The sequence below is a fragment of the Harpia harpyja genome, chromosome 16 (assembly GCF_026419915.1).
Source record: "Harpia harpyja isolate bHarHar1 chromosome 16, bHarHar1 primary haplotype, whole genome shotgun sequence".
NCBI classification, from domain to species: Eukaryota; Metazoa; Chordata; class Aves; order Accipitriformes; family Accipitridae; genus Harpia; species Harpia harpyja.
Window position 1 is genome coordinate 5,014,203 of NC_068955.1, and position 21,319 is coordinate 5,035,521.

Here is a 21,319-nt window from a genome sequence, read left to right on the forward strand (position 1 = left end):
CGACTGGAGTCCAACCTCATACCTCAAATGAAACGGGGGCGAATCTTCCCAGTGTCTGGAGCCGCAAACTCCAGCACCCAAGCTGTGGCGTAAACACAGCAAGCTGCAGTTTGCAATGCTGACCCTGCCCCAAACCAGAGGCAGATCCACCCATGCAAATCACAGTCTTGGCTGTGCCTGGGACTTCCAGATGAGCAGCTGCCCTAGCAGCGGGCCAGCAGCTGCTGGAGTCAGAGCACAGGGGGAAACAAGTTCATGTGAAGGTTTTCCTTTCGCTGCAGATGCTACCTCCTACCTCATTCTCCCTTCCTCTTCCTCCAATTCTCCTTCCCTCGACCTTTCAGGCACAGTTCTCCCTCTGCCCCTGCCCTGCCTCTGCCTCCAGCCCCTGTGGCTCTGCTCCCCCTCAGCTCCGCTCTCCCGGTAGAGACACCTCCTGCTCCCCACGCTCTTCTGCTCCCTTCCTTCCTCCGGACCTGACCCTCCTTCACCCACCTCCGCAGAGGCCTTCCCCTCCCTGCAGCAGCTCCTCGCCTCCCCCCCCCCCCCAATCCAGCCTCCCTTCCTCCTCCGGGCCGGCACCCTGCCCCTCACCCTGCCCTCCCCTAACCCACACACCACCTACGGAGCTCCCTTTCGCCTTGCCCTGGCTTAACCCTACCACCACCACCACCCCCCCGCCCCTCTCCCGGCCCAGCTCAGCCCCTTCTCCCGGCCTTGGTCCGGCCCAACTCAGCCCCTTCCCCAGGCCCGGCCTAGCCCGGCCCGGCCCGGCCCGGCCGGGCCCAGCTCAGCCCCCGGCCCGGCCCCACTTCCGGGTCCCCTCCCGCAAAGCCTTGTGGGCCAGCCCCCACCCTGCGCGATCTCGCGTGACCTCCCCAGCGCCGCGCGCGCCCCCGAGACGCGTCACGCGGGAGCGGGGGGGGGGGGGGGGCCGGCAGGGCGGTTGCATCACCGCGGTGCGCGCAGCGCTCCCCGCGTGACGTCAGCGCTTCCCCTTCCCCAACGCCCGCGGAGGGAACGGGCGGGGGAGGGAAGCGGTGCCGCCCCGCCCCTTCCCCGGAGTGACGGCGCGTAGACCAATGAGAAGCGTCGGAAGCGCGAGTGATGCGTCGGGTGACCAATAGCAAGGGCGGAGCTGGTGGGTGAGGGCGGGGCAGGGCGGCCGGGCGGCCGGGGCGGGCTGGGCTGCGCCTGTCAGCGGGGCGGCGGGATGGCGGCGCTCTACGCCTGCACCAAGTGCCACCAGCGCTTCCCCTTCGAGGCGCTCAGCCAGGGCCAGCAGCTCTGCAAGGTCCGGGGCGACCGGTGGGGCCCGGGGCGGCCGGCGGGGACGCTTGGGGGAAGGGGACTGGGTGGGGGCTGTCTGTGAGGGAGCTGCTTGGAGGGGAGGGGGGGCTGAGGGGGTGAAGGGCTGACTGGAGCGCAGTTTGTGAGGGAGGGTGGGCAGGGGGTGTTTTTAAGGGGTCTGGGGCTGTTTATGGGGAGGCCCTGGGGGCATCTAGGGGGTCTGGGGTCTCTGGGTGGCTATCTGGGGCCTGAGGGTACGGGGTGGGCAGTTAGGGGCTGTGTGGATGGGGCCCTGGGAGCATATGGGAGGTTTTGAGGGACTGGAGGCATGGGGGCAGCTGGTAGAGGTTGGGGGCTGTTGGGGGGGTATGATGTTGAGGGGCTACTTGGGGGAGCTGTTTGCCAGGGGGACCTGAGGGTATTGAAGGCTGTTTGGGGGTGCTGGGGGTATTTGGAGGGCATTGGAAAGGGAGTCATGGGGCCATTGAGGGGGGAATTGGGGGGGAGGTGGGCACTGTTTATGAGGGAAGGCCTGGGTGCAACTGAAGGGCTGTTTGTGAGGGAGGCTGTTAGCAAGGAGAGAGATCTGGGACATTTAGGGGATCCCGGGGTGTTTGGGAGTATCTGGGGACATGTGGGGGAGGTCTTATGGTATCTTGAAGGAGGGAGGTGGGTTTTGGGGGAACAATCTGAGTGGGTGGGGAAGAGTGAGATCAGGGATGAGGTGGGGAATGAGGGGCAGGAAATAGAGTAGCCTGGGATCGCTGAGGTAGATGGAGCAAAGCAGGTGAGCATAGAGGAACCTCTGAGGCATGGGGTGAGAGGAGACCAGGGCCAGAGGCACTCTGGGCACAGGAAGCTCGTGGAGGGCAGAGGTGTGAATAACTGTGGCAGGACTCTGTGTTCCTGCCCTGGGAGGTGAGGCCAACCACCGTGACCCTTGTCTGGGGGCGTTGGGCACAAATAAGCCCTCGTTACGAATCTCAGTTTACTTCTGGCTCACCTGTGACACATGCCGTTCCTGTCACCCTTCCTCTGCTCTCAGCCCTTGTAAGAGCAGCATGACTGTACAGGCAGGAAATGTTTTGAGTTTGACAGATGTGTGTGCAAGTGATGGGAGAGGAGGTTAGCAGGTGATCTGGGATTTTGGGAAACGGTGTGTGGGAAAAGCACTGCATCTCACTGAACACTTCTGTTGTTGCAGGAGTGCAGAATTGCGCATCCCATTGTTAAATGCACTTACTGCAGGACTGAATTCCAGCAGGAAAGGTAAATGCCCATTGAACTGGGGAGACTGATGTTTTCTTTAGAGCAGACGCACCCAGGGAACCGTAACGTTTCCCCCTCTTCGATGACTGAGCCTTAACCTGTAGATTGTTGCTGTGGAAGAGTTGGGGAACCTTTGGCCTTCTTCAAAGATTTGCTGGGCAAGTTGGTGTGCCTTTGCGGTGTCCTTAGTTTTGCACCTTTTGCTTGGTTTTTATTTTTGGTCAGTGCTCAGATGCATCTTCCAGTGAAGGATCTAGGTGCATCTTCCCATGAGTTTTCCTCTTATCTGATTTCTGGTGTCCAAAAATTATTTCCTAATGCATTTCATTTAGCTGTGCTTTTGCCTTTTTTACATTTTAGCAAGTTATGTAGCTTACAGCAGAAGGATTGGTAAACCCAGAAGCTGCGTGCAGGCATTGTGGGGGGTGTTTTTTACTGTGTGTGTTGGACAAATACACCTCTGTCCTGACCTGCCTTAACCTCATCATCCAGAGCAGACCTCCTCCACAACTGTGGCTGTCACCAGTGCTGAATCATGCCTGCTGCCAATTAGCTGGTGATCAGACTCCTGTATTTGTAAGGACAAAAAACTGGTGTCATCTGGGGATGCCTTAATTAAAAGATACCTCCTAGCAGTACCACTTTTTGGCAAATTATCCTCAACCAGATGGGGATAGGAAATGCACTTTGATATCAGAGTCCCTAGTGAAGATGAATACAGTCTCGCCACTAGAGATGGAGCCTAGGGGAGACTGGGATCCTAACCACAGAGGTTTAATTTTCTTTGGGGAAGTGTTAATAGAATGATCTGTCCTTCTTTTTAACAGCAAAACCAACACAATATGCAAGAAGTGTGCTCAGAACGTGAAGCTCTACGGAACAGTAAGTGAGCAGGGCTCATTCTCACCAGCCTCTTCTCCTTTCATCTTTCTTGTCTTTATCCTGCTGAATCCCAGAGCAGTTTATGGGCTGGCTCTGTTGTAATAGCATGACTGATCAATAATACGCGGGTCTCTCAAGCGTGAAGCTTTTACTTTTTTCTCTTCTTTTAGTACGGAAAAGAGCAGCTCTGCATCATTTGAGGCCAGGAAATGAACTATTCGATATCCAGCAGAAACAAGAGTGTGCTCACACAAACTGAGATTGCTGCAGGAAGCAGTGATAAATCTTTCTTTCCTACTTCACTGAAAAAGTGATTTTGATTGTTTCTATTTTAGTGATATGTATTTTCTAAAGATTTCATAGCACTTGATAAATGGTCTGGGTGCCATGGCTAAATATACTTAGCTAGAGACTAGGGGTCCAAATGTAGTTATTTCTCCTGGATCAGCATTATACGTAGCTTAGAACGAGGAAATAAAAGTTTTGAAGTGATGGGGAGAAGGAGAAAGAGCAATCTATTAATGTAATTAGAAGGCACTGCTGTATCAGTTGTTCTTCTTTCTTAAAGCCAAAACCCTGCCAGTACTGCAACATTATAGCAGCATTTATTGGAAACAAGTGCCAGCGTTGCACAAACTCTGAAAAGAAGTATGGACCTCCGCACTCCTGCGAGCAGTGCAAGCAGCAGTGTGCGTTTGACCGGAAGGATGATAGAAAGAAGGTCAGTATCTCTGTAAAAGGAGGCCACAAAGGTAACAGGGCCGATCACAGTAATCATCTGTCCATCTTTTTCACATACTCTCTAGCATTTCAAAAGGGGGTGTCTCTTAGTTATAAAATATTTTTCTGGAGTTGAGCTTTGCTGTGGGAGCTGTGTTTCGGAGCTGTTTAATCTTTGAGCCCCTCTGCTCCTTCGCCAGATCTACTGAGAAAGATCTCTTGAATTTGGCTGAAGAGTAGGTGCACTGGCAAAGGAGAAGGGACCTGTGAGTGAAATGTGAGGTGCCTGCTCGGGGAGGGGGATGGGGAATGATACTTGTGCCGTAGCCTGAGGAGCTGGAAGTGTCATACCGCCACCAGGAAACCCATCCCATGGCTTCTGCACACCCTTTGCTTAAGCAACATAAGTGCTCCTTAGGAGGTGTGTATTTCTAAGGCCTGCTTCCTGCAGGCTATAAACACCTATTGTTTGTGTGGGATGCTGCACTGATAATCCCTGTCCTCCTGCTGATCCTCCTCAAGCAGAGACCCTTGCTGTTTTGGTCTCCAGTGACTACCCTGTCACGTACCATTCCCTGGTGTTGCTTTGACAGAATTCCCACTAGAGTTAGCCTGTCCTGATGAACGGGTGCTATAAGAAGGTCTGTAAGCAAAGGCTGGCAGAGACTGTAGTTAACAATAGATAAGCTGCTATTAATGAGTACTGCCTGCATTGCACTAGCCATGCCAGATGCACTTCTTACCCTTTCCAGGCACTCACGGGATCCTTTTTGAGTCACTGCTTGTTTGTATGTGATCTTAAACCTGAAGGTTCTTCTTGTCTTCTCTGTGTTTGTTTTGTGGGCAGGAAGCAAGACCAAAACTTCTCCCCCTCTCTTTCTCTCTCACCTCCCAGGTGGATGGAAAGCTGCTATGCTGGTTATGCACACTATCCTATAAACGGGTCCTACAGAAGACCAAAGAGCAGTGCAAACACCTGAGCAGTTCTTCCCGGGCCAGCCTGCAAGAAAAGGAACAGTACAGTAGGCTCAGCAGTGGCAGCCACTATAACAGGTAACCTGCGCAAGCTTTTTTTGTTGTGCAGGGTGAGCTTGCCTCTGAGGTGAGAAAACGGTGCCTCGCTGCTCCACGCTCCTTAGGTGCGCTTCCTGAAGTAACTGGGAGAAGTGCCTGGGGGCTCGGTACCTTGGTGATGGGTTTTGGCAGTTGTCTGTTGTTGAGGAGAATCTGGCTAAGTCAGGCTTTGCTAGTTTGCAAACCCCCCTGCGCTGGAGCAGACTTGTAGTCCAACTGCTTCTTAGTGATTCAACTTACTGAACTTGTACACAATTAAAGCTAAATTGCATTTGTAAAATTTAATGATTGAAATGTAGATTTTAAGCACGAGTTCTTCACCTACATACTGATCTGACTGACGCATTGTTTTCTGTTTATTTTTAGTCTCCAGCTACTCTTCAAGGAATGAGTTTTTTATCATTCTTTCTTGCGCTAGGAAATATTGTTTTAATAGGTTCAAAGTGGGTGGGAATATTTATCTGCTTCTCTGTCTTAGACTGCAAGTCATTCAGCTTCTGACATACAATTTCCTCGTTTTTCTAGCCAGAAAACCTTATCCACCTCTTCTATTCAGAATGAAATCCCAAAGAAGAAAGCCAAGTTTGATGCCATATCTGCCAATGGTGACAGGTGAGCCTATTACATGGGGAAATCGGGGGTGGGTGGTCTTGTTTGCTAAGTTTATATAAGACAGAGTTCTGTGCGAATAGCAGGAAGCTCTTATGCTAGAGCAGGGATCTCGGGCTTTGGGACCTCAAGGGGCTGCATTAGCAGCTTTCCAGAACCTGGCAGGCTAGTGTTACTTGGCATTCGGACATAGGTTTGAAGAGGAGAAGAATACCTAGTGCCTGTACCTGCTAGAATAGAAACTGCTTGTTGGCTGAGCTCCCCAACAGTTAGAAAAACTGCAGCCAGATCAGCTTTATCCTGTCTGCAGTTACAGGGAGAGGGGGGCTGTTGGCTGCGCTGTAGAGTCGAGGTCTGCAGGTTTTGTGCTTTTGGGACTATCAGACTGATCTGCAGGGAGATGGCCTCAGAGGAGAGGATCAAGACCCACTTCCCATTTTCCCTCCTGCCTTCTGGGGGAGGGACGAGCAATCAGACAGCTTTGCTTGAAAGTGTCCGATCCCATTCTGTTGTCACAGTTTATGCTGGATTATGTTGATGCCGGCTGCATGCACAGCAGAATGGGAGTCACTAGCAGAAACAGGAGATTGAGATGGATTTTTATTTTTTATGGTCTTGTACATGCATATTTTCATTCCTGCCTTTCCTCTCTGATTCTCAGCGTTCCTTCCTCTCCCGAGATGCTTTGTCCCCCTATCCAGAGTGCCCCGTCCACGTTGGCGCAGTGGGCTGCTTCCCAACAGAGTCTCGGTGCCCACCATTGTCCTGTTTCTCAAGGCACTGACATCCTGAAGTGAGATCACCTGTTGTTTTCTCCCCTGTTGCCCTCCCTCCCTGGGAACTGCCTCATACATGGAAACTGTCCCTCTCGATGGATCTCTTTCCAAACAGCAGTGAATTGGGAGCACGGACCAGAGCATAGGCTTGTTAGTGCCAAAGGGTCTGTTAAAGCCACTGGTAATTAATTAATCGCTACCTGTCTTGAATGTCTTTTCTTCGAGATCACAGATCGCATCTCTCGATACTATTGATACCTCGTCAATGTTTGTAAATATGTGAAATGCTGCGATGGGAAATAGAACTTAAATAATTTTGTAGGGCCATGTTCCCACAGAGTGGTCTACAAGACCATTTATCATCTGAACGGTGTTTTCAGTTAAAAGTTGGAAAAATTTAAGGATTAACTGTGCCTTGGGAGCTGCGGCTGAGCACGGAGCAGTCAGAGAATTCATCTGACTGTCTTCAGTGCTGGTGGAGCCAGAGGAGAGACTGGAGACAGGTCCCTGGTAGAACTGGTGCAGCCCATCAGTACTGCTCCATCTTTCCCTCTAGAGAGGCTCCTGCTCACCTACTGAGGCTGCTTTCCGGGCTATAGGACAGCACCAGGTATTTTTATCTGCTCACTAAAGCCTGGGGTGAGACCTAACAACTCATTGTAGTACCTATGCTGGCTAGAAAAATATCCAAGCAGCAAAAGGTTCCATGCTCTGGCATCAATTGCTCAGCCATTCGTTTGCAAAACAGGAGCATGTATTAGAGGAATCAAATGCCTTCATTTTGCTCTTGTGTCAGATGTTGTCAGTCTGGCTCCTGCCAAGGCTGTGGTCCTTGCCACAGACTTTTTTTGATGAATCCCAGTAACAAACTGTGTGTAATTTTAGCAACTACTGAAGAGCTCCAGCACCGTGCTGTAGAAAAGGCAAACTGCAGCTGCCTTAAATAGACACATGGCTGTGTTTCTTGAGTGGAATAATAATGGTGGTTCATTAAGTGTGTTTTTGGAGTTGCTGGAGGTTTTTTTGTGAGAATGAACCCCACAAAACCCTCCCCTCCTGCACCATTTTCTGTAAGATTGTCCCCCCTAGAGTTAGCCTGGAGTCTGGCTCACAGTCTGAGTGTGGAGTTAGGGTCTGTCGCAGTGCAAGGATGTTTTCATCAGCAGCATAGTCTGGAGTGGGGTGATACACAACCAGCACCTCTTTGCTGCTGAGATCAGCCGCGACTTTCTGTACAGTGTGTCTTGGCTCCAGCCAAACTTCTGATGCAGCCTTCAGCTGGGCAAAATTTGGGCATACTTGAGCTCAGTTGAGTTTGGCTACACCTCCAGCAAGTGTCCAGCTTACCTGAAACTGTTGGTCCTTTTTGGATATAGTTGGAATTCCTTTACCATGTCTTACTGAATTCCCTCTGTATGTTTTTGTTTACATACTTAGGAGTGGATGTTGCTCCCAGTGGCTGTGATGTGGGGACTGATCGATTTCCAGTGGTCATTTAATGGGTGGCATTGAATGGCTCATTCTGGGTGAGCTCTGTGAGGAGCTAACAGCACTGGCCCTGCTGCACATGGAGTAGGTTTCCCCTGCAGTGACTCTCAGCACATCTTGCAGCAGACCTTGCCCTATGACTCCTGCTGTCCTGCCAGTGCCCCTCAGTCCTGGGCTACCCGTGTGTGTGTTGAGCACTCTGACTTCACCTCCAGACTCTGGTGCTGTGCTGGTCCTGATTCAGGCAGTGCTTGGTGTCCCCTCCTCTTGTGCAAACACTGCCAGAAGTGGTTTTATGTTACAGGCTCTGCAGAGGAATATGCTGCAGTCCCTTCTCCTGTGACTATAGACAAGGTGCTAAATTGTGCTTTTAACACCAGGCAATGATAAGCGCTACTGACTGAGCTGGCTGGGGGAGAGAGCAGTGATGCTGGAGGATGCTGAGCAGCAAAGTTCATTTGGTAAAAAGATTCTCATTTGCATAGAAAAGTCCTGGCATATGCTTAAAGCACTGGGACTTGGGCTGAACTGCGCCTGCTTTTGGTGGTGTTAGAGGAAGTGTAAGTTCAGATGCTGGTTCCTATTGGGCTGGATGGATTTTTGCAGATGGGGGATATTTTTGTCTAAGGTGAAACTCGGATGCTGGTTTGGTCAGCCTGCTCTGTGCCTCTTTACGCTAGCCTGACTTGCCAAGCTTAAAGATTTTGCTATTCATTTGTTTTGCCTAATTTCAGCCATTTAACAGGTGTGGAGTTTAAGGCAGTCATTTTGGTTTCTTTCCCACTCAATAGAGAGAGGCAGGTGTCTTTGGAAAAGCTCCATTTTTTTCCTCTGTCTCCATTGAAAGCAGCAGGAGCTCATCAATTCACTTTAATTAGAGGCGTGCATTTTAGACTGTTCAAACATGGAGAGCACATGTTCCCCTGACCTATCGCAAGGGGCTGGGATCCTGGGTATGGAATTTATTTGTAGGTAAAATGGCTTTTTTTTTGTTGGTTGGTTGGTTGGTTTCATTCTTAATCTGTTTGTTAAAGGAATGGAGTGGCTTGTATTCGGCAGTTTTCCTTCTAATTTTGGAGTCTCAGGCTGCTTCCTTAACGTGGGGTTAAAGACAGAGAAACCTTTCATTACTAACTTGTCAGTCTTTCAAAAAAAAAAAAAAAAAAAAAGAGGGGGCGGGGGGCGGGGGAAGCCGCTTCTTTAATTAGCACCTTAACACATTTGAGGGTCCATTTTGCAGCAACTGGACAGGAGAATACCTGCCTGCACTCATGTACTTGAAAGGAGGGGATGCCTGGGCACTCTGAGCGCACCGTTACCCACTTGTGGGTGCAGACCCCAGGGTCAGGAGGAGGTCCTCGAAGCCCTGGGGTCTGAGTGCAAGAGCAGCTTTGTGGAAGGCTGGTGGCCCGCCTGTCTCTTCTCCCCGCTGGGTGGCAGGGCCGGCTCTCACCTTCCTGGCTCCACAGTGTGCTCTGCAACAGGAGCTGCCAAGGAAGGAATTTTTCCTGTCGGAGCTGCTGGGAGCTGCTCAGGGAAATCTGAGCATCTCCCGGCGCTCTTTATCACCCCAGGATACAGCAGGAGGGAAGCTTGCCTGGGCAAAGGAATGCTGTAAGCAAGAGTTTGTTTTTAGCCAGAGGGAATCAGTGAGGAAGCCTTTTTTTCTCTGTGGAGGCTGCTTTTTTTTTTTCTTTCTTTCTTTCTCTCCTCCCCAGCATATTTGCACTGAGTGGGAAATTAACGCTACTGTTAGTAACATGCTTGCACACAGAAAGCTGCTGGAGCACCCACCATCATCTTGCACAGCCTCCACTTGGGGAAACTGTACTTGGGAACAGTTCTAAAATGGAGGTATTCTCTGCTAGTGTGCATGTATGAACCTCTTCTGCACTTGAGAGCTGCCCAGCGTGACAAGCACCGTGGTAGATCCAGTGTACCAAAGACCTGCCACATCTTATGGTGTGGGCTCTACTGTCAGCATGTTTTAACCACCATGGGCTGTCTCCTACAGACCCTCAGTTCTGAGTTTTCCTTTGCCAAGCTTTCTCTCCCAGTGCTGCAGGGCTATCCTGTGACTTTCAGATCTGTGAAGCTGCCCTTGCTTAGTTTCCCTCTGTAGATACCCAGCACAGTGGTGGAAAAAGCCTTTTCTTCTGTCACATCCTTGCTAACCAGTCCAATCAATGCAGACTGTGCTTTTAATGAGAAAATGGATTATTTCCAGGCACTAAAGGCACCCTGTGTGAGGTGAGCAGCTGGTACCCTCTGCCTCAGTGTACAGATGGGGGACTGGAAGCACGGAGGTGGCAGCGTACTTGAGAGAGGCAGTGGTTTGGGTTCAGACCATGCTTTCCCCAGTCTGCTGCAGCTCCCAGCTTTAGAGCTGAATGCAGGCTTTAGGACATGTGTTGACCTACTCTGGAGGCTTTAAAAAAATGTCAGGCGTCAGGTAACCCTGGCTATTTATCTTTATAGCGGCAGTGCTGTCTGATAACGGCCAGACTTGAAGTAATCTTCTAGGTGAAGCTTTGTTGCCTTATTACTGTTACATTTTTATACAGCAGTTTCAGGTGTGCGCGGCTGGGAGTGTGCTGCCCTTTTAGCACCAAGAGATAAAAATCAGGCTTACCATTACAGCGGTAAGGAACAGAAGGCAGGCAAAGATCAGGTGAGCCCCCTGGTCCTGTGGCTGCAGCTTATCGTATCGTATGATCTGAAATACTGCTGTAGCGCAAGAGTGTGTGTGGGTGCCCAGATCACTGGGTATCTCATAGGGAGATTTTTGAATTACCAGTGCAGGAGAGTGACTTATGCTAGATAAGTTTTCGGCTGGCTGCATAGGTTTAGAGTACCTGGTGGTGCACAAGTGGTGTGCTCAGCTATTTCTCTGCCTTCCTGGAGAGAGTCTTTTCTGCTCCGAAGCGGTAATGAAGCTTCTTCCTAAATTGCTCTATCATGGTGGAATCAAAATACAAAAGTCCAGCATGTCTTTTTACCCCTTTTCCCTGCTGAGGACAGTGCTGACTTTAATCTAGGTGTCTCCCTTTGCTTTGTTTGTTTAACTTGGAGGTTATTTGTTTCTCTTTCACATTCCCTCCTTGCCAGAATGTTTGTTTATATTTAGTGAAAAGTTTTGCTGTACATCCAAGGACTGCCTGTGAGCAAAGAGAGTTCCTAAGTGGTTGCATAAAGTTTCATTAGCTCTCTGACTGCTGTCCTCAACTCTTTGGTTTGAAAAAGGATCCTTACTGTTTGAATGGTTGCTGCAGACACTGGCCAATGGTCACCCATAGCAGTCCCATGTCCCTGCTGATCATGCAATAATACAATTCGATATATCACGCTTACTCCCTGTTGCCTGTCATACCATGTGTTTCCCAAATTCCATGTGGCCTCCAGGGCAGGGATACAGGTAACACCTGCATTCAGGGAGTGTTTGGAGGACACAACGTGTATCATGAAATGATTCCCATTCTCCTTCGAATGCCATCTGTGGGAGTTTCCCTGCCTCTGTGAAAAGAAGGGGTCATGATGAGAATCTTTCCCTGTTCTTTGCTGCAGTTTTTCTCCGGACCTCGCCCTGGACTCTCCTGGCACTGACCATTTTGTTATCATTGCCCAGCTGAAGGAGGAAGTGGCTACTTTAAAAAAGATGCTGCACCAGAAAGATCAGATGATTTTGGAGAAGGAGAAGAAGGTACAGCCCTTGGCTTGCTTCCCCCCTCACAACATGCTGACATGTTCACACAGATCACACTCCAGCAGAGTCTGGCTTTTTATCTTGGAGTGAGCAAGACAGTTTCTGGCTGTTTTCAGGCTGCCTCCTTTCCAAAGTGAAAGAGGCTTTCTGGACCCACCCAGGAGATCTCATTTCATAAAGGGTCATCTTCTGACCACTGTCTCAGAGACCTCCATGTGGGGGCAAGACTGAGGAAAAAACACGCTGCTCCTTGCAGAAAGACAGTCCTGGCTGCTCCCGCTTCTCTGTGCCACTCAGCAATACAGTTCTGGTCTTGTTGCACTCCCCCAGCCACCCCAGCACATTTCTGAACTCATCCAGTCTCACACAACTTCTGCAGAGGCATTTTCTGTGACAGGGTGCATCTGGGGTGAAGGCATTAATTTCTTCTTCCAGCTCACTTGCTCCTTACTGGTTTTCTGCAGATCACAGAGCTGAAAGCCGACCTGCAGTACCAGGAGTCACAGATGAGGGCAAAGATGAACCAAATGGAGAAGACACACAAGGAGGTCATGGAGCAGTTACAGGTGACAGCATTTTTGTTTTAATTTGCTGAGCTGTGCTGTACCCAGGAGTGACTGAGGACACTCCTGATCAGAACACCCCGTGAGCTTCTGCACACACAGCTCTGCTAATGCTTCTCAGCCCTGTCCTACAGCCTCTCTGCTCTGCCAGGCAAGCCCCTCCCCAGCTCTGTACCAGGCTGCAGTGCATTGTAACCCTTATTTATATCCTCCTTGCTGCTCTCTACTTGGGTTCAGACTTACTGTATTGTAAAGTGCTGTGTTGTGTCCCCTATGGACTAGACGGTAACCATCAAACTCATTTTACCTATTGCCAAAATCAGGTTTGAACCTGTTTCTCCAGACGGCAGAACCTCTGTCAGCTCCCTGCACCACGTAGCTCTTAATGTGATTTATGTGACCAGTAACCAGACAGAACAAAGCTCAAGAAACAATTGGCAGTTCTTTTAGCACTGTATCTCTGTAGTCCAAATAAAGAAGTCCCTGAGCTCGAGGGAACAGGGAGAGCAGGATTCTTGTCATGGCCATGGAAACGCTAGGCAGACTATCAGCGTGAATACACTCTGAGCCACCGAAGAGATCAGGTCAAAGGGGAGCTGGTTACGGGGAAGAAATCAGACACAGAAATGAACTTTGCACCCTTTAATTACTCCGGGGAGTGTAATGATCTAAAGCCCTAGCGATGGAGAAATGGGAGGGGATAAGACAAAAGGCTTGTATTCCCCCTGAGAAAACAGCCCCTCCTCCATCAGCACACACCCAAGTTAATTATCAGAGTGGAAGACAGGTTTTGGAGACTACAGCTGCTCTCAGAAAGCTGGTGCCTGTGAGATCCCCTTCACGATGCACATTCTTAAGCACTGTAAGCCTGTCTGAAGGTTGGAATATCTGTGCGGTGTGCCGAGGGCTGGATGTGCTTCCTGCTCCTCGTGAGCTGGGAGACACTGGTGGTTTGTATTTGAGGGACTGATGACAGCCAGAGCCTTCTGTCTCTCTTCTGCTTTATTGATCCTGCACTGCCTGTGTCAGCCCAGAGCTGTTTCTATCTCGTAGCTTTGGGTGGCCTGCAAAGAATCAGTTGGTGTTCTCACTCCAGTTCTGAATAGACAATTTTCCATTAGCGCAAACCACCACTTTTTGGTTGCCTTGACAGCCTTGGCTGTGAGGTCAAGGGCTGAGTGGGAGGTGACCCCTCTCCTTGCAGTGGTTTCCCAAGGCAGGGCATGCTGGTTGCTCGGTGTGCATGGGAACAGTATACCCTGCTGCTGCCTTTGCTGTAGCACAAGGAGGACGTCTGCCTTGAAAGCTGTCGGACACCTTCCAACAGCCTTAAACTTGCTCAATTCTGAAAAGAAAGAGGAAGCATCAGATCTACGAGCAGGTTTGCCTGCAGCCACCTGCCTTTTCTGGGTGGAGAGGGGTTTGCATGTCTGTGCTGTTCTGTACTTAGCTCGGACTGGGACTGCCCTGAACTCGTTCTCTCTGGTGTCCGAATGTTTTACTTCAGCTGGTATTGACTGAGGCTCTGGAAACTCTCTTCACTGATGGCAAAATAAAAGTTCAAATCCTCTCAGTGTATTGTAGGTGCCTTGAAGTGTTCATACGATTCACTTTTTGAATGTGCTCTTGGTTTTTATTATTTTGTCTTTGTCTTTTCATGGGGGGAAGCAGGGGTGCCTGTATTCTTCCAGCCTGCAGGAGGCAAAAGAAGCTGCTTTACCGCGTGCAGCAGTGGAGCAAAGGGTTTAATTCTTCTAATAACCCTTTGCATATTCATTCATTCACTGGAAACCAATGCAGAAGACCTGTATCTGGCTTCACATGGGTTTTACCCCTTATCCTACAGCTATAGCATGATTTACTTCATAGGCCGGAGGAGAGTGAGCTCAGAAGTTAAAAGGGGCTAGAGAGCCTTGTTTGTAAGTTGCCTTGATTTTTAATTAGGTACAAACCAGAGAGACTGTAAGTTGCTACATGTTGGTGCTCTGATGGGTTTGGAAAGCTCCCAGTAGGGATGCAGGGTCAGTACAGAGCTGAATCCTGGTAAAATGTTGGTGGCATGTGAAGAAACCAAGCGTGAAGCAAAGCTGGAGAACAGTGAACTGATCCACCCTGCTTTTTTGAGAGTGTGGGATAGGGGAAGTTGGCCTTCAACTCACTAAGACAAGAGTCAGGATGGGGGCTTGAGTCTACCAGAGTTTTACTCCATCGCTTCTCATGCTGTCAAAGTACGGTGGCCGGTGAAAAGGGAAGGAAGGAAAGCCAGTCCCGCTGACCTTGGTGAGTGTCCTTGACTGGTTTGACGTGAGTTGCGCATTTGTCACCTTTCACCGTGGAAGCTGTTAACTTTCAGCCCACTTCTCAGTTACAGCCGAGGGACGTGAGGGGGAAGGGATGGGAAGAGCCCTTTCTAGGTGGTTAGAGATGAGATGCTGGACTTGAGCTCGTGCTGTGATGCCGCGCAGCAACGTCTACCTCCTTTTTCATCTGCGCGCAGGATGCCAGCAGCTTCTGTCCAGGCAATTCTAGGATCCCAAGAGCTAATGATGATCCGTGCCATTAAATACCCATTTTCACTGTGTTTCCAGGCCAAGAACAGAGAACTCCTGAAGCAAGCAGCTGCCCTATCGAAGGGCAAAAAGCCTGAGAAGTCGGGAGCAATAACCTCCCCTTAAAACCAAACCCCCAATCTGGGAGCTTTCCCCAGCATTAGCCAAGGAGTCTAGGAGGCCTGCCTGATCGCTGGAAGCCAAAACCTCAGTGTTGTCACTATCCCACTGCTGTGGACTCGATGGAAACGCCTGGTGTGTGTTGCCTTTCGACAGCATGCTTGAGCGTGTCTGGTTTCGATCTCTGTTGAATACCGGTCTGTATCACGGTGATCCATGGGGAGAGGTCCCAGCCATCCTAAATCCCTCCCCGAAGTACTGCTTTCTGGAAGAATTTTTTTCCTAACCAGTTACTACCACTGCCAACCCTTTCTATTAGCAAACAGGAACCTGCTGCATTAGAGACTTCTTGCTGGTTCCCAACCTGCTGCTGTGAGGCAATAGCCGTGGCCAGTTGTTGTGCAGATAAGACGAGAGCTGCGTGTGGTGGGAGCTTGATTTTTCTTGAACTGTTCCCTCTTCAAAAGGAAGCCGATAAATCACCAGCCCAACAGATGTTACTGGAAGGTTGTGCCACTGCTGAGAACGGTTGATCCAGCTTTTTGAAGATGCTTCCAAAATGGGGGCTATGTATTTATCTTGGAGGTTTTTTTGGTTTGGTTTGGTTTTTTTCTTCTTTTCTATGTCAACTTGGCAAACCGAACTGCCTAGTTTTGTGTTTTCTTGTTTTGTTATGATAGCTTTTGGGTTGGGAGCCAGAGTGTAACGATACAGACCCAAACCCACCCCATAGCCCCCCTGGTGCCCTGGTTACTTGGTGACCTTTGGGGCTTTGATGACTTTTGCAGCTTGGTGTGATCAAGCGTTTCTTACTCCATTTCTTTACACGAGGAGAGTTCAAGGCTTGGATGTTCCCTCTGCTCCCCTCAGTCCCTGGATCGAGCTCGCCCTCTTCTCCCCCTTTCCCTGCCCCATAGCTCCCTTCCAGATGCAGAAGTAGGGGCTGGGTTGGCTCCAGGAAAGCGCTTACTCAGGCAGCGACCCAAGCCAGGGATTGTTTCTTGGGGCTCTCCAGGGACATTTCTCACTGCTGATTAAAAGCCAGCAGAATAAAAAGGGCTATGAAAGTTCCCTGTAACAGGGATGTGCTGCTCAGAAACAGCACAGAGACCACAGACCCTTCCAGCGAGGCCAGCTGGGCTGGGTGCTCCCCAGGCTCTGTCTTTTGGGGCAGGGAGTGGGGGGGAATAAAAAGCACTTGGCCACTGTGGGGGGGGCGTAAAGCACCGCACAGCTCTCGGCTGGCAGGAGCGCTCCTCAGCATCCCAGCACCAAGCTCCGTTCAGGGTGTAAAGAAACATCTCAGGGTTTGGAGACCCTCGGGGCGGAGGAGTAGGGGATGAAGCCTCTGAAGGTAGGTAGTGAAGAGGAGAAACTGCCCTTTTGAGGCAGAGCCAGCTGCTCTGTCAGGGTTTTTATTAAGATTTTAACTAGAGATTGTGATTTTTATTTTTTTTTCATCCTTTTTTTTTGTTACTAAAGACGACTTTACTCAAAGGCACTTTTTTTGATGATGTTGGCTTCCGGCATGGAAGGAGCACGCTGCAGCATCAGACACTCTGCCATGTGGTTTTTTGTTCTTTTTTTTTTTTTTTTTAAGAGATTTCTGATGTGAAAACAAGAAAAAAAAGAAAAAAAAAAGTTGTTACACTTTGCTGAAGTGTGACAGCAGGAAAATACCTAATTTTATACTTCACACGTTTTTAGAAAATGAGGTGCATTGGTGGGATTTTTTTTTAAATGGGGGCTTTGCTTTTTCGCTTCCCTCAAGATACAGAAATAAATAGAGGGAGAAAGGCCCTGTATATACTATTATGGGTTTTTTTTAATTGTGATAAATTGATCATGCAGTTGAGTAGCTGATGATTTGTAGTAATAACATTGTTTCTTTGTATGTTTGTAATAATGGAGATTTTAAAAGGGATGCTTTGATTTGTACAAAACTCTGACAACTGTAAAAGTGTTTTAAAAGATCCTCACCTGTGTCTGATACTTTCTGTTTGCCTTAAAGAAAAGGAGAGGAAAAAAAAAAAAAAGGCAACCAAAGCACCCTTCCCTGCCTGGAACTGATTTATCTCCTGCTGGCATCTGCCTGGTCGAAGCATCAGTCGTGCTGCTTCGGGGTCTGGTGCGTATGGGAAGGAGACAGCATTTTTCTATTGTTTGCTTCGTTCCTACTTTTGTTTCTATCTTTAAATCCTCCCAATCAAGCCTGTTGCTAGGATCCTCGTTACTTGGTTACATCCAGCTTCCCAGGACCCATCCGGCTGTATCCGCTGAGATCTATTCTCTATTTTCTTCCCCAATGTGAATGAAGACAGAGCACAGAAACAATACGGTCTTGGTAGGAAACAAAAAGATGAGATGGTAAGGGGGTTCTTTCTTTTAAGATACAGATGTAAGCGAGGTGAGTAAACACCATTTCTGTCTCTCAAGTCTTCCCCCTATCTCAGCCATGAGTCTGGAGGAAAAACAGGTTGGTTGGTTTGGTTTTTAAAGCTTTTCATTTTCCACCAGAAATTTGGTAGTGAAAAACTCTCCGGAGATTTCCATTTGGAAATGCCCCTGTCCCTGTGGGAGCTGTAGTTCAACATGTTGTGCTTTCCTGGTCTGCTGTCAGTGCAGCTGGCCGGTGAGACGAGCAGCGCCGTGGCACACCGTGCTTTCCTCTGGCAGGGCAGAGGAGCTGCCGTGTCCTTGAACGTCTGTTCACGGAGTGCTGCTTGTAGCACAGGGTGGGAAAAGGCAAACCCTAGCTCTGTTGGAACACCACGGCAGCTTTTCCAGCTCAAAATAATCTTTCCATATTACATTTTTCAAAGCCCGTAATTGCACACAGAACAGCCATGTTTCTGGGAATCATTAGTTGTGACAAATACCCAAATTCATAGTTAAATGCGGGGAAGAAAAATAGTTGCTATGAAATCTTTCTTGTCAGTGCTATCCTTCCAATCTCTTTGTTATTCTTCACATCTCTTTGGCTTCTCATGCCTGTGAAAGCAGAGGCTGTTGTGCACTGGTCAGAGTTTTCACCCGGGTTTGCCAGATTTCAGCCCCCTGACCTGAGAGCCCTGTTGAGGGAGCGATGTCCTGCTTGAAGCACTGAAGCTATTGCAGCCTCGCCGAGTTTCTACAACTGGGGGTGATGCCTCGTACAAGTGCCTGTGCTGGGTCAGGCCAAAAATCTGGGCTAGTTCCCTAGCCCAGGCAGGGAGCCCTAGACTCAGGCAGAGGCTGCTGGGGATACTGGGGGAGAGGGTGCAAAACGAGCACAGTGTGTTCAGTGCGTCCTTCACACCGGGTGACGTGCGGGCTTCCTGAGCTGAGCGTTGCATCTGTGGCCTTGAGCAGCTCCTCGTCCCTCCTCCTTAGGCTCATTTTCAGATGAAGGTGCCTAAATCACAGGCTCGCAGCCTGCCACGACTGCCAAGTGGAAGGCTCGCCCCGTGCGAGAAGGTGAGCTTGGCAGCTCTTGCCCAGTTAGCGCTGCCTAAGCGTGCCAGTGGTGCTTAGCGTTTACGGGCGCTTTATCTCTGCTGAGCGCAGCACAAACCTTGCCTATCCTGGAATGTGCCCAATTATCCTCGTTTACAGGAGGTCGGTCGGGAGATAGATGAGAGCTGATCTGCCAAAGGCTGGGCTCCGAGTCAGTGGGTAGAGCTGGAGCCAGCCGAAGATCCTTGCGCTCCACCGCTCCACCTCCCGTGCCGTGTCTCCGAGGGGCTGCTCCGTCTCTGCCCTGGCAGAGCTGCAGGGAGGATTTCAAACGGGTTGCAGGCGATTTTTGCATTTCCCAGCCAGACCTTGGGTAAGAAATGGCTGGCTCCTGCCTTTATCTGCTAGCACATGCTTCCTTCTCTCTGTGGTTTATCCACTGCTTCTAAAGCAGTTTGAATGTTTGCAGAAGAAGATATATTTTGGGTTTAATTTATTATGGGTTGTGATTGCTTGATTTCTATTTCAAAGCTTTAGGAAAATACAGTTTTGTCAGTAACTGAACACACTTGAATATTACACACTCAGCCACCTGCTAGTAACAAAATCAAGGTCGAAAATGAGACTTCCAGTTTTTTGGTCAGTGTTTTTCCATATTCCACTTGTTTCAGGTGAGCCGATGTTTGGCTGCCCCTTGCCTGCTTCCAGCAGAAACCTGTCCTGCAGATGCAGAAGCTCGAAATTTCCAGAGTGCTGACCTGGAGAGCTGGAGGTGGTTGGGTTTTCAGGGCACAATGAAAACCTCTTGCAAAGCATTTCCTGCGATCTACTAACCAAGAGGATTGGATATTTTTTTTTTTAAGTAATTGCTTGAATAAATATCTCCATTCGAAACTTGCAGGCCCCCTGGCAAGGATTTGAAACTTTAGTAGGCAAATGAATATAAACTCTTTTGCAGCCTGGCAGCGTGTACCCGCAGCAGAAGTAAACCCGCAGCAGAAATAAACTGACTTAACCAGCCGGTAATTACCCACAACACGCTCCCTTCCATTCCTCCCTAATTGCTGGGGCTTTCTGGGAGCGCTGGCTGAGGCAGCACGCCCTGGGGGCAACAGGCTTTAAAATTGTCTTTTAAACCAAAACCACTAAGGATCTTAAAATCCTTTAAAGCTTTAGTGACTTGTGTTCTGTAGCTGAGCCAGGAGAGGTAAGCACAAGCCTTGTTCTGGAGATGAGGGAGGCAAAGGCAGCAGGATGAGCTGGGTAGAGCAGTGAAATGAGCTGGCCAAGGAGGGTGGGCTCCTCGCAAAGCCCGTGGAGAGCACGGAGGGTGCTTCAGAGGCGATTGGGAGCTCTGCGGAAAGCAAGCGGGATTTTAGGGGTGGGAAACGTTCAGCATTGCCTACTGATCTCAGTCATTTGCTAAGGGGGGAAAACTGGCCCAGGCAATGAGACCTGCTCCGTTGGGATGGAGCTTTTCCCTTTTTCATGAGATTTCCATGAAGAAAACTTGGCTGCCCTTTGCCTTCTTCCAAAGGAAATCTCTAGAGGTCCAGGAGTCCAAAGGTGTTTTGGCTGTAACTGCCGTCCTTAGCAGTGCCAGACCAGCCATCCGCAGTATCCAGTCCCTGCTCCTGGAGCACATGGGGATAGTGGCTCCTTCCCAGAGGCTCCAGAGCAATGAGGATCACTCACCAGTACAAACCATTGTTTCTAATGTGTTTAAGCTGCGGAAGCCACATCCATCTGCCTGCAGGGCAGAAACCCTGATGGAGCGAGGTGCTGAGTGTTTGCTGGCCCAGGAGGAGCTGCAGTGCTGAGGACCACGTTGGGGGTCACCTTCCCTGTGTGGCTCCAACCGATGCAGCTGCGGAGGAATTCCCTTCACCCCAGAAATAGTCTGGGCTTCCTTCTTCCAGCCCACCAAGGCCAGATGCCGGTGGGTTTTCCCACCGGAGGCTGTTAGTGGGGAGGTGCGGGGTGACCAGCCATGGTGGCAATCCAGCTCCCCAGTCTTTGGACAGAAGCGGAGCACGTAAGGAAAGGAAACGCTTGAACAATGGTGCATCTCTTATCTGCCCCAGGTACCCCAGGAGCTCCTTGCAGAGAGTCCCTGTATGGTCTCTGCTGCTTCCCTTTGTCCTCGGGGTCTGGGCTGGGCTGGTGAAGTACCAAAAGGCCGGACAAGGCAACGGCTGTCCCCAGCCAACCTTGCTATTTGCTCTAAGGTGACTTTAGCAATCGGCCTTGCCTTCCTGTTTAGCTTTCTTGCAGCACACTGTTAAACTAAAGCAACAAACTTGTACAGTCAGCATCTTGATAACTAGGGCACTGTCAATCCCTAAATAATTACTGAGCTGTTGCGTGTTCCCCGTGATTGGTGTTTCTGGGAACAGGGTGTTTGGGTTCAGCTCTTGGGTTCCTCTCTCGAGGAAATTTTGCCTCTCCTTTGCCACCCTTTTCTCAACGAATATCCTAAGGAGCCTAGCTGCAGCGCTGCTGTGTGCCCAGGTAAACCCCTGTAAATTAGCCAGCACAGAAAAACCCTCCTACAGTCATATTTCCTTGAAGAACGAGCACTGCTGAGCTCAAATTGGGACAAAACGTGAGACCTCAAGCGTTCTTGGGTGAGGCTTGTGGGACAAAAGGACTTGAGATGCTGAAGCTGCTTTGGTACTGCCTGGTATCACCCATTTTTGGCACAAACGGGAAAGTACAAGCCCCTGGCAGCTCAGAGGCGGTGGCAGGTCATCGCCTTTTACCAGGCTGCTGTCAATGAGGGAAGAAGCTGCTGACAGCCTGAGCCGGCTGCTACGTGGGCAGGAGCATTGCAAACAGGCC

The 21,319-nt window shown here is 49.9% G+C and overlaps 1 protein-coding gene across 4 annotated transcripts; it reads left to right on the forward strand.

Annotated features, from left to right (window-relative positions):
- The first annotated feature begins 1,170 nt into the window (after positions 1–1,170).
- On the forward strand, positions 1,171–19,326 carry FAM76A (family with sequence similarity 76 member A). Of its 4 annotated transcripts, none has more exons than XM_052811543.1 (10): positions 1,171–1,294; positions 2,495–2,559; positions 3,387–3,441; positions 4,010–4,162; positions 5,057–5,214; positions 5,761–5,847; positions 6,506–6,637; positions 11,673–11,808; positions 12,276–12,377; positions 19,150–19,326. In XM_052811543.1, the coding sequence occupies exons 1-10, from the start codon at positions 1,214–1,216 to the stop codon at positions 19,309–19,311; spliced, it is 1,131 nt and encodes a 376-aa protein (XP_052667503.1). In that variant the 5' UTR covers positions 1,171–1,213; the 3' UTR covers positions 19,312–19,326. The 4 variants fall into 4 exon arrangements, with proteins under 4 accessions (XP_052667503.1, XP_052667504.1, XP_052667505.1 ...); XM_052811544.1 differs by lacking the exon at positions 19,150–19,326 and adding an exon at positions 14,963–17,022; XM_052811545.1 differs by lacking the exon at positions 6,506–6,637.
- Positions 19,327–21,319: the final 1,993 nt, after the last annotated feature.